Source organism: Nematolebias whitei, chromosome 20 (genome assembly GCF_014905685.2).
Source record: "Nematolebias whitei isolate Nwh7 chromosome 20, NemWhi1, whole genome shotgun sequence".
Lineage (NCBI taxonomy): Eukaryota > Metazoa > Chordata > Actinopteri > Cyprinodontiformes > Rivulidae > Nematolebias > Nematolebias whitei.
In genome coordinates this window covers 20,618,603-20,633,002 of record NC_056517.1, presented here as the reverse complement: position 1 = coordinate 20,633,002, position 14,400 = coordinate 20,618,603, and the positions used below count along the sequence as shown (strand labels likewise).

General features: G+C 44.0%; 1 protein-coding gene across 1 annotated transcript in view; it reads left to right on the top strand.

Annotated features, from left to right (window-relative positions):
* map3k15 (mitogen-activated protein kinase kinase kinase 15) overlaps positions 1 to 14,400 on the top strand; it is a 68,810-nt gene that overhangs the window by 27,924 nt on the left and 26,486 nt on the right. The window contains exons 14-19 of the mRNA XM_037694139.1: positions 10,308 to 10,403; positions 10,710 to 10,797; positions 10,910 to 11,043; positions 11,583 to 11,710; positions 11,850 to 11,980; positions 13,357 to 13,462. Of these exons, the coding sequence (XP_037550067.1) occupies positions 10,308 to 10,403; positions 10,710 to 10,797; positions 10,910 to 11,043; positions 11,583 to 11,710; positions 11,850 to 11,980; positions 13,357 to 13,462 (683 nt within the window). The remainder of the gene's footprint in view (positions 1 to 10,307; positions 10,404 to 10,709; positions 10,798 to 10,909; positions 11,044 to 11,582; positions 11,711 to 11,849; positions 11,981 to 13,356; positions 13,463 to 14,400) is intronic.

Below are 14,400 nucleotides of genomic sequence, written 5' to 3'. Positions count from 1 at the left end.
GATAGATAGATAGATAGATAGATAGATAGATAGATAGATAGATAGATTATATACATTATATACATTAATAGATATATTCTCTACTGTACATCCATAATGGGGGCCGAGATGGTGTAGAGGCAGGGCAGCCGGCTTGGGACCCGAAAGTCCCAGGTTCGATTTCCGGTCACTGCATACCGCGTGGTGTCTCTGGGCAGCACACCTCATCCCCAAAATCCCCTCCTCCCCCCTGGCACCCCCAGCAGCCGCCCACCGCACCACCCGATGGCGGATGGGTTAAATGCAGAGACTAATTTCGCCATTGTATGGAAACACACAGTGATGACAATGTGATGACATTATTATTATTATACACCACCTACAAGTTGCACCTTGACAGCTTTTTGTATCTATAAACAGGCTTCTGGCTGGATATTTGGCTGTTCATCTTGGCTGAATCTGTAGAGTCCATCAGAGTTAGTTAATTTATTGGCACAACCCAAGTTTTAATAGGGTTGAGTTTGGCAATTTGGTAAGGCCATTCCACTGACCTAATGGTGGCCTTGTTCATCTGTTCAGAACTCAGTTTTGATTTGTTGGGGGGTGTTATCCTTTTGGACACCCAAATGTGTCCAAGTTTCAACTGTCTAGTTGTTGATTTGAGGTGAAGTTAAATAATTTAAAGGAAATCTTCTCTCATACGTTATTGTTATAAAATCATGCTGTGAAGCTTGACGCCACCACTTCCATGCATCCATTTGAATCTGTATGTATAATTTTATCTTCATAAAATTTTGAACTAGTGAAGTAGATTAGAGAAAATCCACAATAAATTCAAACTTGTGCAGCCACATTTTGATTTTAAGAAATACATTTGAATTTGTATGCTGTTTAATCATTCATGTCTATGTTTAGTGTGTGCAATTTTATGGCAAATGTAAAGCCTAAAAAAAGTATCCTTGAAAAATATTTCTAGTTCTATTTCATATAAGCTTTGCCCTTTAAGGCTGTCGCTGATGGGTTTATCCCGATATGCGAAGCATTGCACTGAAAAATTTAGTCCACGCCCACCTGCTGTGTGGGCCCCACCCGGTCCGTATAAATTACGTTAAGAGCGGGAAATCGGCTCCCATTTTTTCTTCAGCAAGCTAATAGCACTGTCAGAAGAACATAGAAGGAAAGTTGTGTAGATGACCAACCTTTGTTAAGAATGCTTGGCCCGGCACGTCGACATCCGGTCGTCCGGTGAGCTCTCCTCCCCGAGGAGACGCTGACGAGCAGTCTTGTTTCAAGGTAAGCACCGAGGAATATTTCTCAGTGACAGGTCGCTACATGCTGGACAATGCCATCTTGTAATTTTCCTCTTATCGCCGACCCTCGGAGCAAATCGGATGGTTCCTCCGGGACAGGCGGCGCTCAGCTGCAGCCCCCCGCTGCTCATTCCTTCCTGGAGAGCGTAGTGTCGGTGGAGGGGGGCTGAGCAAATGCTCACCTCATCTCACCTCGTTTCGCATCGGCGATCACACCGCTCCCGGCCAACGGCACCCTCTGGGGTTGCCCTGCGTAACCCAGGAGGCGGCTGACATGAAGGGACCCCTTTTTTACGTCCCACGCCTTTTCCCGCAGTTCATATGATCCGGCGGGAAGGTTGTTTTTACTAGGTTCCATTCTGGCTCACCGTCTTGATCCATCTGGCCTCGTTTTCCCAACAGGACGTCCTACGGGCGAGGCCATAGCCGGTTTTCCTGGTAGATTGGGGGGGGGCGGTCTCCACAGTCCGCAATCATCTCCAGAGCAGGGGTTCACCGAGCGGAAAGTCCCTCAGTGCCCCCTGGAGCCAAGCCTGACGGAGGCTTCATTGGAGCAAGATGTCCAGGTGGACCAGCGTCCCGTGCCTCCGGTTAGCGTAACCCAGACTGTGACACCGCTCTCCAACTGAGCTCACCAGCATGCATTCCAGATGGCCACAGCGAACAACATGTTACGCTGTTGGCGTACACGTTCAGAGGTGGGAAGAGACGGTGGGCCCTCTGACCTTCGGCTCGCTCCGCTCTCGTAGCGGCTGTTCGCTAATGACGCTATCGGCCCCTGCAGTACACTCCGTCCGCAGGGCAGCTGAAGTCATCCCCAACCGGTGCGCCTCTTTTGCTGTCTGCCGCCCCGCATCGCAGCCGGAGAACGAGGTCCCAGAGGTTCTCCTGGCTCATCACTCCACCTTCCTCTCAGTAGAGCTGCAGAAGCTTCTGTTGGAGGGCCTTTTCATCAGTGAGAGATCATTTCAAGATGCGCCACGGCTGCACAACGCCTCCCCAGCTCTGCCACGCCAGCCCCTCCCGTCAGACATCCCCGGCATCCGGAAATTAAAATTTTCCTGGACTTCGCCAACAGGGGGCCCTCTAGGACAACAAACAGAGCTCAAGGGAGGATAACCAGGTGTCGGTTTGCTGGAGGTGTGTTGATGACACGAGATGTGGAATAACATCATTTTACAATGAAGTGTCTTTTAGCCAGGCTGTCAGCACGGATGATCTGACAAGTGGCCCCATCACACACATTCATCACGAATGAGCCTTTTAAGGTTGTTTTCATTCACTGCCAGTGGTGCCAACACACGCTCCCGCGGCATGAAAACGCGCACGCAGCTCTCAGCGCCCGCCGTTCACGTCAACGTTAATGTGAGACTGCGGTACGAGCCCAGTAACGTATCTCGCTCTCGGCAGGAGTGACACGCGTTTTCATCGCAGTGGTGTCAAACGCGCGCTCCCACGGCGTCAACAGTTTCGCAAGCCTCACAGCGGCTCCGCTCCTTCATCCTCGAAGAAGGTTTTCTGAATTAATACTGCAGCTCGTGGAATCACTCAAAAGCTCACGTGATTCGCAGCCAAGAATGAACGTGTTTCTGCAGACCGAGCCCAGTGGTAACCTCGCCCCACCGATGCCGCGCGCTGCTTCCTGACCGCACCAGCATCAAACGCGCGCTCCCGCGGCAATCCTGGCTTAAGGCGTCGCATGAATGAGGGCGCGCACACACACGACTCTTCATGGCACGTTGGCTCATACGTGCACCCGCTCCCTGAGCGTTTACACGGAGCAGCTGCGCACAACGTGAGCACAACACATGAGCTGCGTCCCACAGCATCAGCAAACGCACAAACAATTTGCATGCTCGGGGGCGCGTGTTTTTACTTTCTCCTTCAGCATGTACCAGCTCACATCAGCATGCATGTGAGTTTCACAGCATAAATGCGTGCCCGCTTTATAACTTTATAAATGAGTGGCAATGAGCGCGCGCTTTAGACAGATAGGCGCACCGTTTTCATCCAGGGATTCACGCTGCAGTACAGCTCAAACCTGGTGCGGAGGAACTCTAATCACATTTTCTGTCATTTCTAGAACAGATCTTGTCCCCTCTCACAGAAGCTCAGGAAATTCTGATTTAAATGTAATTTTCCAGAGTCTCAGAAGGAGAGGAAAATGCAGGGTTCCTCTCTCGTCACTCCCTGGTCCCAACGAACCGGAAAGATGAGATTTATTCTAGATTTTTCAATTTTGAACTGTGAGAAACAACACTCCATTATTGCGCCCGAGCCGCTCTGCAGCCGCCGCACAGAGCAGGGAGGAGAATTCTGCTTTATCTGGACACCTGCTGCTGCCGAGCAGTTTGTACAAACAGGTGGCAGCAGTGCAACTCATGTGAACCGGTTGAGTGATATCAGCTGTTTCCGTCAGCAGACCTACATCACACATGTCAGATTTCACAGAGGCACACACATTTAACAAGCTGTGGGGGCGCTGTGGTTCTCCACACAGCAGTTCATTTAAATGTTTTTGGAGTGCCACACGGGTTTTTTTGAATGTGATTCAACACTTGCCTTGAGCTGCAGAATCATCAGGGTTTTTGATTCACACAGACAGCAAGTGACTGTTGCATACATAACTGGCAGAAGATGTATGCGCTCAACCCATGTGCCACATTGTGAGACAGATGCTGTGTGGGGCACACCCAATCTGCTCTCCATTGGAGTAGGGTACATCTCATGTATTCTGAACAGGGAGCGGATGTGATGTCCAAAGACGGTCCTTTGCGGCACGAGGACCTGGGACCTTCTACCCAGAGCTATGGCTCAGACACGGCAGAAATCCTGCGAGCGCCTGTGGACCTGTTGCAACAGGAGAGAACGCTCAATGTCAACTATAATTATCGTGGAGCCACGGGACGATCCACCGCTGGGGTGGACGTGTCTGCTCACAGCCTGTGGTCGTAATGCTTTTTCACCTCCCTCTCTCCCTCTGATATCACGGTTTTCTGAACCGAGCTCAGGAGGAGGGACTGACAGCTCCTCTGTCCCAAGTGCGTGAACGCATCATGGTTCCCAGGCCTACAACACTTGTTATCGGGGTGCTCGTGGAACCTGCCGTGGAGGGAGGACGCTCTCTTCCATGCGGGAGGAGCGATCAGGAGTTAATCAGAATAGGCCAGCACCTGTGGTCTGGCCGATGTGCGGATCTTTTTGAGAGGATGGATCTCTCACAAGATGTAGTGCGTACGATTCAGGATTCACGTGCTGCAACCACCACAGCGCTGTTCACATCAAGTGGTCAGTTTTTCAGCGCTGTTGTACAGAGAAAAGTGTAGAGGCCATTTCATGTTCACTAGATGGTGTGCCGTCCTTTCTGCAACAGCTGATGGACAGAGATCTGGCGTTCAGCTCGTGTAAAACGTTCACTGCGGCCATCTCTTCCTGTCACGAAATTTTCGAGACAGAGCAGCTTTAATCATCTGCTGATGAAACGTTTTTAAAAGGTGTACAGAGAAGGCGTAGAGGCCACTTCATGTCCACTGGATGACATGCTGTCCTTTTCTGCAGCAGTCCATGGACAGAAATCTGGTGTCCAGCACGATTATTGTAAGCTGCAGCCATGTTTTCTTCTTGTCTCAAAGTTGTTGAGACAGAACAACCTTTAATCATCCTCTAACGGAGCATTTTGACTCAGATTGAACTAGCAGCTGTGGGCCTGTTTGTGACTCGAGAAAACGCTCAGTGTCAATTATGGCTTTCTCTGAGCCCACGAGATGAACCACCGCTGGGGGTGGATGCGCTTGCCCACAGTCCATGGCCCAAAATGTTTCTGTACGCGTTTTCCTCCACCTCCTCTGATTTTACGGTTCCTGAACCGAGTTCAGGAGGAGGGATTGACAGCTCTCCTGGTGGCCCCCGAACGCGTGAGCGCACCATGGTTCCCAGTCCTGCAATGCCTGCTGTCGGGGCGCCCGTGGAAACTGCCGTGGAGGGAGGACGCTCTCCTCCAGGCAGGAGGAACGATCAGGAGTTACCCAGAAATAGGCCAGCACCTGTGGTCTGGCCGCTGAACGGATCCGCTTAGAGAGGATGGGTCTCTCACAGGATGTAGTGCGCACAATTCAGGTTTCACGTGCTGCATCTACCACAACGCTATGCACATCAAAGCGGACAGCTTTTCAGCGCTGGTGTACAGAGAAGGGTGTAGAGGCCACCTCATGTCCATTAGGTGGCATGCTGTCCTTTCTGCAACAGCTGATGGACAGAAATTTGGTGTCCAGCACGATTAAAACGTACGCTGCAGCCATCTCTTCCTGCCACAAAGGGTTCGGAGACAGAACAGGTTTTAATAATCCGCAGATGAAGCGTTTTCTAAAAGGTGTACAGAGACGCAGGCCTGTTTCACACCCACTTGTTCCACAGTGGGATTTAACACTGGTCCTGCAGGTCCTGATCAAAGCTCCATTTGAGCCTCTGGATCAGGTTCCACTTAAATTCTTGTCTCTTTAAAGAGCCCTGCTGTTGGTTTTAACATCCGCTAAGAGAGTGAGTGATTTATCTGCCCTCTCTGTCGCTCTGTCATGTCTCAGAATTCAGGCTGATGGCAGCTCAGCTGATTTAAGACCAAACCCAGCTTTTATGCCTAAAAACATCACGAGCTCTTTTAAATCAAGAGCGATATCATTGGAGCCCCCCCCCCCCCCCCCCCAGATCAGAAGAAGTAGCATCTTTTCATCTTCTCTGTCCGGTGCGGGTGTTGACGTGTTACATAGCGTGCACAGCTGCAATGCGTAATGCGTAAACATTTGTTTGTGCATTATAGAGATGCATCTGCAGGTCGCCTGTTATCCACCCAGCGCTTGTCACACTGGCTGTGTGAGTCCCTTTCTGAAGTCTACAGAGCATCAGATTTAGAGCCTCCTGTCAACCTCAGAGCACACTCGACCAGGGGTATTGCATCTTCGACTGCCTTGCATAATGGTATGACAATGAAGGCATTTTGCACTTTGGCTGCACCTTGCTCATTCATTCACTTTTATCTACGTGATGTGATGGCTCGTTCCATGACATATTCTGTCCTTAGTGCTTACAGAATGAATATTGTTGTTTCATGGAACTCCGTTTAACTCACATCTGTCTGCATGCATTACAGTGTGAGACGTTGTTATCAATCACAAATTGTGATTGTTATTTTGGTTCTATTGTCACTAATCAGTTCACGACTATTGTTACCAATCAGTTCATTTGATTAATAATCAGCTCTCCTGTTATTATTATTCTGTTCATACTGTTCAGCCGTGAACCGGTTGGTTCATGGCTCTTTTCAGCATTTTTCCCTCCCTGTTGAATTTTCCGGGGCGTTCATGTGTAGTATGAACATATGCTGATATATATTCATAACTTAAAACTGATTCTTTCATTTTTCTGGACTGTATAATGACGTGCATCTGAATTTAATAAAATGTGGACGTGAGACGTTAATTATCTTTGACTCACCAACGACAGTGGGTCATTTATTAACAGAATCAAATTTAACACATCACACATTTACATTAATTGGCAAAAATTGAAAATAACGACAGCTTATTAATCAGTTTTTACAGGAAGTAAGCAATACGGCGATTGTTTTCTCACTTCCAGCAGAACAGCAGACATTAACCACACGGCGGTGATTGAAAAACTTTGCTTCAGACATTTTTAAAAATATCTGGAATGATTTCTTAGCAGAATAGAAGAGTTTAAAGATTGAAGTTTAGAGGGAGGGAGATGGTGTGTGTGAGTGAAAAGTGTTGGACAGAACGACACCCTCCATTCGACCCAGCTTTCCTCGGTACGCTCGGTAGTCAACTCGACTCATTACCTCTCTGACGATGAATCAGTGAAAGCGGAGCTCCAGCTACGCTACCGGTCCAGCGTCTCCGTAGGATGGCAGAGAACCGTCCGGAGTGGTGATGCGACATCGTCAACAACAGTTCAGCTCACGGTGGACTCACATGAGTGGAGTCCTTCAGAAGTTCCACTCAGAGGTGGAAGATGTCATAATCCCAAAAGACTCGGAAGAGCTTTTAATCATGGCTGGACTTCTGTTCTCCCAAACGACTGGAGCTGCAAAAACTCTCCACCCGGCTCCAACTGGAGGTGGAACCTCTTGCAGAACTCTCCATCTACTCCAACTTCTCTCGGTTGAACTAGGAAGTGCCAACATTTAAAGAGCTCTATTTCCGGTTCATTTGGGAGTTCCTGATTGGTCGATGGACCAAAACAGAGGTGTGTTTTGTGATGTAAGGTGTTATGAAAAGTCAAGGAAAAAGATTAAGATTGTTTAAGAACAGACAAAAGATATTATGAAGAACTTCAGACTTCGTGGAGTCAATTCCCTAGTATCTTGCTGTAAAAGTTAAACATGACATTTCTTTTTCAGTAAACTTGCAGTTGACCAAAACTTGAACTTTGACCAACTTACACACTTGCTCATTGAAGACAGAAAATCAGACAATGTATCATTAACCTGATTTCTTCTTTGAATGAGGATTAAAAATCGTTATTACTGTTTCACAGTTGATTTAAAAATGAGTAGTTCACTTCAACATGTAAACATTGTTTGAACTAACACAATTTGATTATCAAACATTTGTAAAAATAGTAATGATAATTGAAAGTAGTGTTCTTCCACTTGATTTCACTTTGAAAGAAAGTCTCAGGATGGGTCAACCTGTATTTCTGGATTCAAATCAATGAAATGACAGCTTCTGTCCCATAAGTTCCTTAAGGTCAAATCCTGACCTTAGGCTTAGTTCACTACACATGCATTCAGAACGCATAGTTACACAACATGCGTCTGTGCATGGCACACATAATTACGCAATGCTTAATTACGCACATGGGGACCTGAGTGACAAGACGTTTTTTGGGCAAGCTTCTGCTTCATACGGTGTTCGAATGGACCCAGTGAGGCGAGGACAACATCCGCTTCGCCCTTAACCCATCAGCGACAGCCTTAAAGGGCGAAGCTTATATGAAATAGAACGTTGGTTACGTACTGTAACCCCAGATTCTATGAGTATAAGCGTAGCCCTTTAAGCGTCAGGCCTCACTGGCTCCTAAATGGCTGAAGAAAAAGCTATTTTGGGAGACGATTTCCCACTCTTAACGTAATTTATACGGACCGGGTGGGGCCCACACAGCAGGTGGGCGTGGACTAAGTTTTTCAGTGCAATGCTTTGCATATCGGGATAAACCCATCAGCGACAGCCTTAAAGGGCTACGCTTATACTCATAGAATCTGGGGTTACAGTACGTAACCAACGTTTTATTTAGTTAAATAAAATCATTCTTGTTTTGGGTGATAGAAACCTTTTTTAAGACTAGAAGAAGCCAAGATGCCTGAGGCATCAACAAAAGGACTTATGTCCTTCTTTTTATTGTCTGCCAAAACAAATTAGTCTGCTCTAACCACTAAGCTGTGCCGCTGTGTCTCAGTCATCCTCTAATGAGAAAGCTGGAGAGTCGATTCCTGACAGTATGCAGTCTCATGTTAAAATGTCCCTGGGCAAAACACTGAATCTCTATTGCCTATGATGTGCCCCACCAGTGTTTAAATACTATCTATAGCACTGATTAGACTTCTTTTTTTTTTTTTTTCAGATTAGCTTTTGAATATATCTTGTACAGTGCTGTATGAAGTGTGAGGATGGGTAGTTTATGGCAGTGGTTCCCAACCCAGGTCCTTGAGAAGCACCATCCTGAGTTGTTTTCTTGCTCCAACACATTCCAACTTGCTGATTCAGTGATTTAATTACTTCCTTGTGTTTTTCAGAAGCCTGTTAATCACCCATTCATTTAAATCAGATGTGTCAAAAAGCAGGGAAACAACGAAAACATTCAGGATGGTGTTCCTCAAGGACCAGTGTTGGGAACCATTTGTTTATGGTACAGATTGTGTTGTGAAGCACTTTGTCTAGCCTGGTTGGCTAGAAAGGTGCTATACAAGTACACCTTCACCAGCATATATCAAATATATTTGATTATTTATATTTATTTATATTATTTATTTATATTTATTTATATTTATATTTATTTGATTTATTTATATTTATATATTTGATTATTCTTCACCAGAGAATCTTCACCAGCATATATAAGTACAGTCCATTTACCATTTACAATAATTCTTCATTTGAACAACTATTGATTTTTTTCCCTCTCCACTCATTTTCATCAGTATTGAGAACAAACAAGGGAATACTTAAACATATAGGAAGGTGGTATAGTGGGGTAAACTTCCTGTACCGATGTGACTATTTTCAAACATTTCAGTTGTTGTTAATGGTCATCTGAAATTTTGCTGGAATTACACTCAAGAGCTTCAATGGAAGCAGCTTACCAACTGACGTAATCACCGCCTGCAAAGTCGACTGATGCAAAGTTGCAAATACATAAGTAATTCAACCTGATACACTGGGGGAAAAAAGGAAGAAAACCTGGGGATGTACTCAGATTAAAGAAGCATAATAGAATATACGTGAACTAGGATTGTTAATGGAAAATCGCCAGAACTTTCAGTGTGAGAAAATCTTTAGCTTTGCCTCAACAAACAAGCTGAAAGGCAAACAAAAAGGAGTAGGGAAACAAACAAAAGAACAAAAACAGGTTCTGTCGTTTTTTTATTTACTTTTTTTACTCCTTACTGAAGTAAGTCTCATCTTTTGCATAAGTATGAAGTAATTAAATATTTTAACTTGTGATGCTTGAGCGGGCAGCACGGTGGCACAACTGGTAGAGCTGCTGCCTCTCAGCGAGCAGGTCCTTGGTTCAAACCCCAGTCCAGGGGCCTTTCTGGGTCCTGTGAGTCCTGTGATGGACTTGCGACCCGTCCAGGGTGTACCCCGCCCCTCGCACAGTGATTGCTGGACATGGGCACCAGCGACCCCGTGACCCAAAATGGAATAAGCGGGTAAAGATAATGGATGGATGGATGAATGATGCTTGAGCTAATTAAATTTAATTTCCTGGTCCCTCTTTCTGCAGCATCAGTAAGTTTGACGAACGCTGCTGCTTCCTCTACGTTCACGACAACTCAGACGACTTCCAGATCTATTTCTCCACAGAGGAGCAGTGCGGTCGGTGAGGACACACACCTCTAGATGTGTCTGTGTAGGTGTGTGTGTTTGTCCGTGCTTGCGTTTGCACAGCACGTGCAGTAATGTGCAAAAAATCTTGAATCAACTCTTCTTTTCTTTACACTTCAGACTGCATGCAGAAATATTGATCAAAATGTTAAAAGATAAAGAAGAAAGTCTGGTTATTGGAAGAAAAGAGTTTAAAAATAGATTTTTAGAAGTTTTTGCAAAATGCTGCATGTGTAGTTGTGATTCAGGCCACAGGCCAACAATAACTACAGTGTTGTGTGTTTGTGGTGGTTTGTGTCAGGTTCTGCTCTATGGTGAAAGAGATGATATCTGATGGTACGGGGAATGCTGTGGAGCTGGAGGGGGAGGGTGATGGAGATACGTTGGAGGTCAGCGTGTATCCACATACATAAATACAAAGTACAAAATAATCAATTAAAGGTGCAAAATTTGACATTACATACATATGTTTGAATGTTTTGCGCATGCTGTGTGTTACAGTACGAGTATGACATGGATGAGAATGGAGACAGGGTGGTGCTGGGTCGGGGCACTTATGGAGTGGTGTATGCTGGGAGGGACCTGAGCAACCAGGTCCGGATCGCCATCAAAGAAATTCCTGAGAGAGACAGTCGGTAGGATCAAATCATTAACTGCTGTTAAAGTTTTCTACACGTTTCTGTAAAGGTGATAATAACAATAAAGGAAATTATAATAATTTCCTTATATTTTTATGAAATGCATTGTCATTTTCAAAATTTACTATAAATAACAACTCAAAGGGTGAAGAATTATTTGTCAATAAATTGGCCGACATTAGACAAAATGGTGTTGTCAATAACGTCTTTTGAGCTAAAATCTTAGTGTTGCTGAAAACATTTCTGTAGAATATTTTAAATGTGTACATTTTACAATAGACTATAAATAATTATAGGATATATTTTTAGATTAATGATGTTATTTCAGTGTCAATAGGTTCAGGCTAAATTTATTAAATGCTGCAACTCTGCCACCTGCTGACATGAATGGGCTTCTGTGTTGGCTTTTTGCTATTTCATAAAACAAGACCGTATATTTTATTCATAAATATGTGTCGGGTTGTGTTATAATCACATAAAATAAAGCAACAAAAGTGTTTTTGGTCCTTTTCTGTGCTTTTTTCTCTGTGACGCAGATACTCACAGCCCCTTCATGAAGAAATCGCCCTTCACAAGTATCTGAAGCACAGGAACATCGTTCAGTATCTGGGTTCTGTTTCTGAGAACAAATACATCAAGATCTTCATGGAACAAGTGCCTGGAGGTACATTTCTACCGGCAGGAGACAGTCTGTTTCACAGATCTATGCTTGTGACCTCCCGATTACCGGGTGGTCTCTCTAACTGTTGGTCGTGTTCCCATTTCATGGTAGGTGTTGGACACTCCTTGTCTCCTTTTTCCAGGAAGCCTGTCTGCACTGCTGCGGTCAAAATGGGGTCCTTTGAAAGAGGCGACAATCATCTTCTACACCAGGCAGATCCTGGAGGGACTGCGGTACCTGCATGAAAACCAGATTGTCCACAGAGACATCAAGGTGCTTGCAATCACATTAAACATGACACATTAAACAAATACACATTCATCAGTGACATTCAGTGATAACACTCTTGGTCTGATACTTGGATAATGCAAGACATATTAAGGAGCCAGCTCGAACCGTTTTAAATAAACTATTGTAAACAGGAAAGTTTTTTTCTTATACGACAATAAATTAAAAAACTACCAGAATATACCAACTACTAAAATGGATTAATCCATTTTAATTTATGCTTTTCACTCATTTTACATACATCAGAAAATAAAAAGTGGCAGCTGGTTAAAAAGTAAAGAGTATCTAGTGCAGGGCTATTCAACTGGTGGCCCAGGGGCCAAATCAGGCCCATGGATGAGCTCAGTTCGGCCCACTAATTGGTTCATTTTTAAATAAAACTAAATTTTAAATCATAAAACAAACTTACTTAATGAGAATGATTACTGGATATCAGGACCCGGAGCTCTTGGCTTTCAGTAACTGTGGCCCCTTGAGCAATTTAGTTGAATAGTCCTGATCTAGTAGGTTTAATATCTAACTATGGTAGTCATCTGGATGCTACACAAATCTTAAATGTTTATAATTTTCTACATTTACTACTGGGAGTGATGGGTAAATATTCAGCCTTGCAAAAATTTCTCAGCTAGAAGGTCATCGGTTCAAATACCAACCTGGGACCTTTCTGGGTAGAGTTTGCATATTCTCTCTGTGCATGCGTGGGTTTTCTCTGAGTACACCAGTTTCCTCCCACAGACCAAAAACATGTATGTTAGACTGATTGGTAACTCTAAATTGTCTCTAGATGAGTGAGAGAGTGAATGGTTGTTTGTATCATTGGTCCCTGTGATGGACAGGAGACCTGTCCAGGTTGTCCCCCTCCTCTCACACAGTTACTGCTGGACATGGGTACCAATGACCCCCGCGACCTGGAAAGGATGGATGATTGTATATAATATGTCCGTTCTAGCCGAATAAAGGTTAAAGGGTGTGCATGTAAAGCCATGACACAGGCATTCAGATAAAAGATGGTATTCAATACTGTTTTTAATAATAAATCAAATTTATCATTGTTGACCTGTTGAACATTTGCTAAATCTTTAAAGATATTATGTTGACAAGTTTCTGTCAAGGTAAACACTATACGATTTTCAAATTCTTATGACAAGACAGTCAGATTCACAAGAAGAGGTAGAAAGTTGCTAAAAATATTTGCAAAAACTGGGCATTAAGATTTATTGTAGGAAGAAGGATGCTGAAGACTGTAATGTGTTAATAATTTTAATGTGTTTCTTCAGGCATGCTCAAGGTAGATGATGGTAATTAATACTTTCTTTATGGACTTTTTTTTGTTTGTCTATTTTGGTCTGTTTTGTCTGTAGGGTGATAATGTGCTGGTGAACACCTACAGTGGCGTTCTGAAGATCTCCGACTTTGGAACCTCGAAGCGTCTGGCTGGAGTCAACCCCTGCACAGAAACATTTACAGGTATCTGTTCCCACCACTGGCTCATTTTTTTTAAATACATTTTATTTGGAGCTGAAAACACTGAATATAAAAGTTTGAGATGTTTGGGGCATGCTCTATAGAGATAAAAGGCACGTACAGAAGTTTGACCACAGTATTCTTTTGTTTTAGTATAATTTATTAAATCAAGCCATGAAGTAGTTAAAAGATTTGAGGGCCAGATTTAAATTGGGAAGCAAAATGTGAAAATGCGCTTTGTAATTTAAAGGGAAAATAATGTAAATCTTGCACATTTAAAAGGAGGAAATGACTCAGATAAATGTAAACTATGCACGAGTCCCAACCAGTTGCACGTAAACAGTAATTCAGTCTGCGCTGCATAAATGGAGTCATTGAAATGCTGCTGTCTCAGACAATGAGTGTAAATATCAAATGACCCTCAAAATGTCAAGAGCCCCTATCAGCCTCTATGGAAACACTCAAACACACAACTGTGTGTGGACATACACATTCAATAGCCATCTGGCCTTCTCCTGAGGCCACAGAGGTGTGTGATTTGATTAGCTAATCAAGCAGAGGCAGAAGAGGTTGTTTACCTTTCATTAGCAGGTCGGTGGCTCTGCTTTTCTTTCTGCTGCTTCCCTCGCTCACTCCTGGCGCTCCATTTATAGATCTGGTTGTAAATGTGAACACACTTTGGGCAGCATAGGAAACAGGTGACATGAAAGGTGCTATATGTGGATTTATTTATGTATTTTTCCAGAAAAAGGGATTTTTAATTTTAAGTTTAAACAATTTTTCAAATATTACACATTCCCGCACTTTTGAATATGTTATATACTTCTAGCATTGCCCAAGTTAACAGTTTATTATGACAAAATACAATATAATGAAATACAATGATGATTTGGTCAGTTTTGCTGCTCTCTTGTTTTTGCACCATTGATTTTATTATTCTG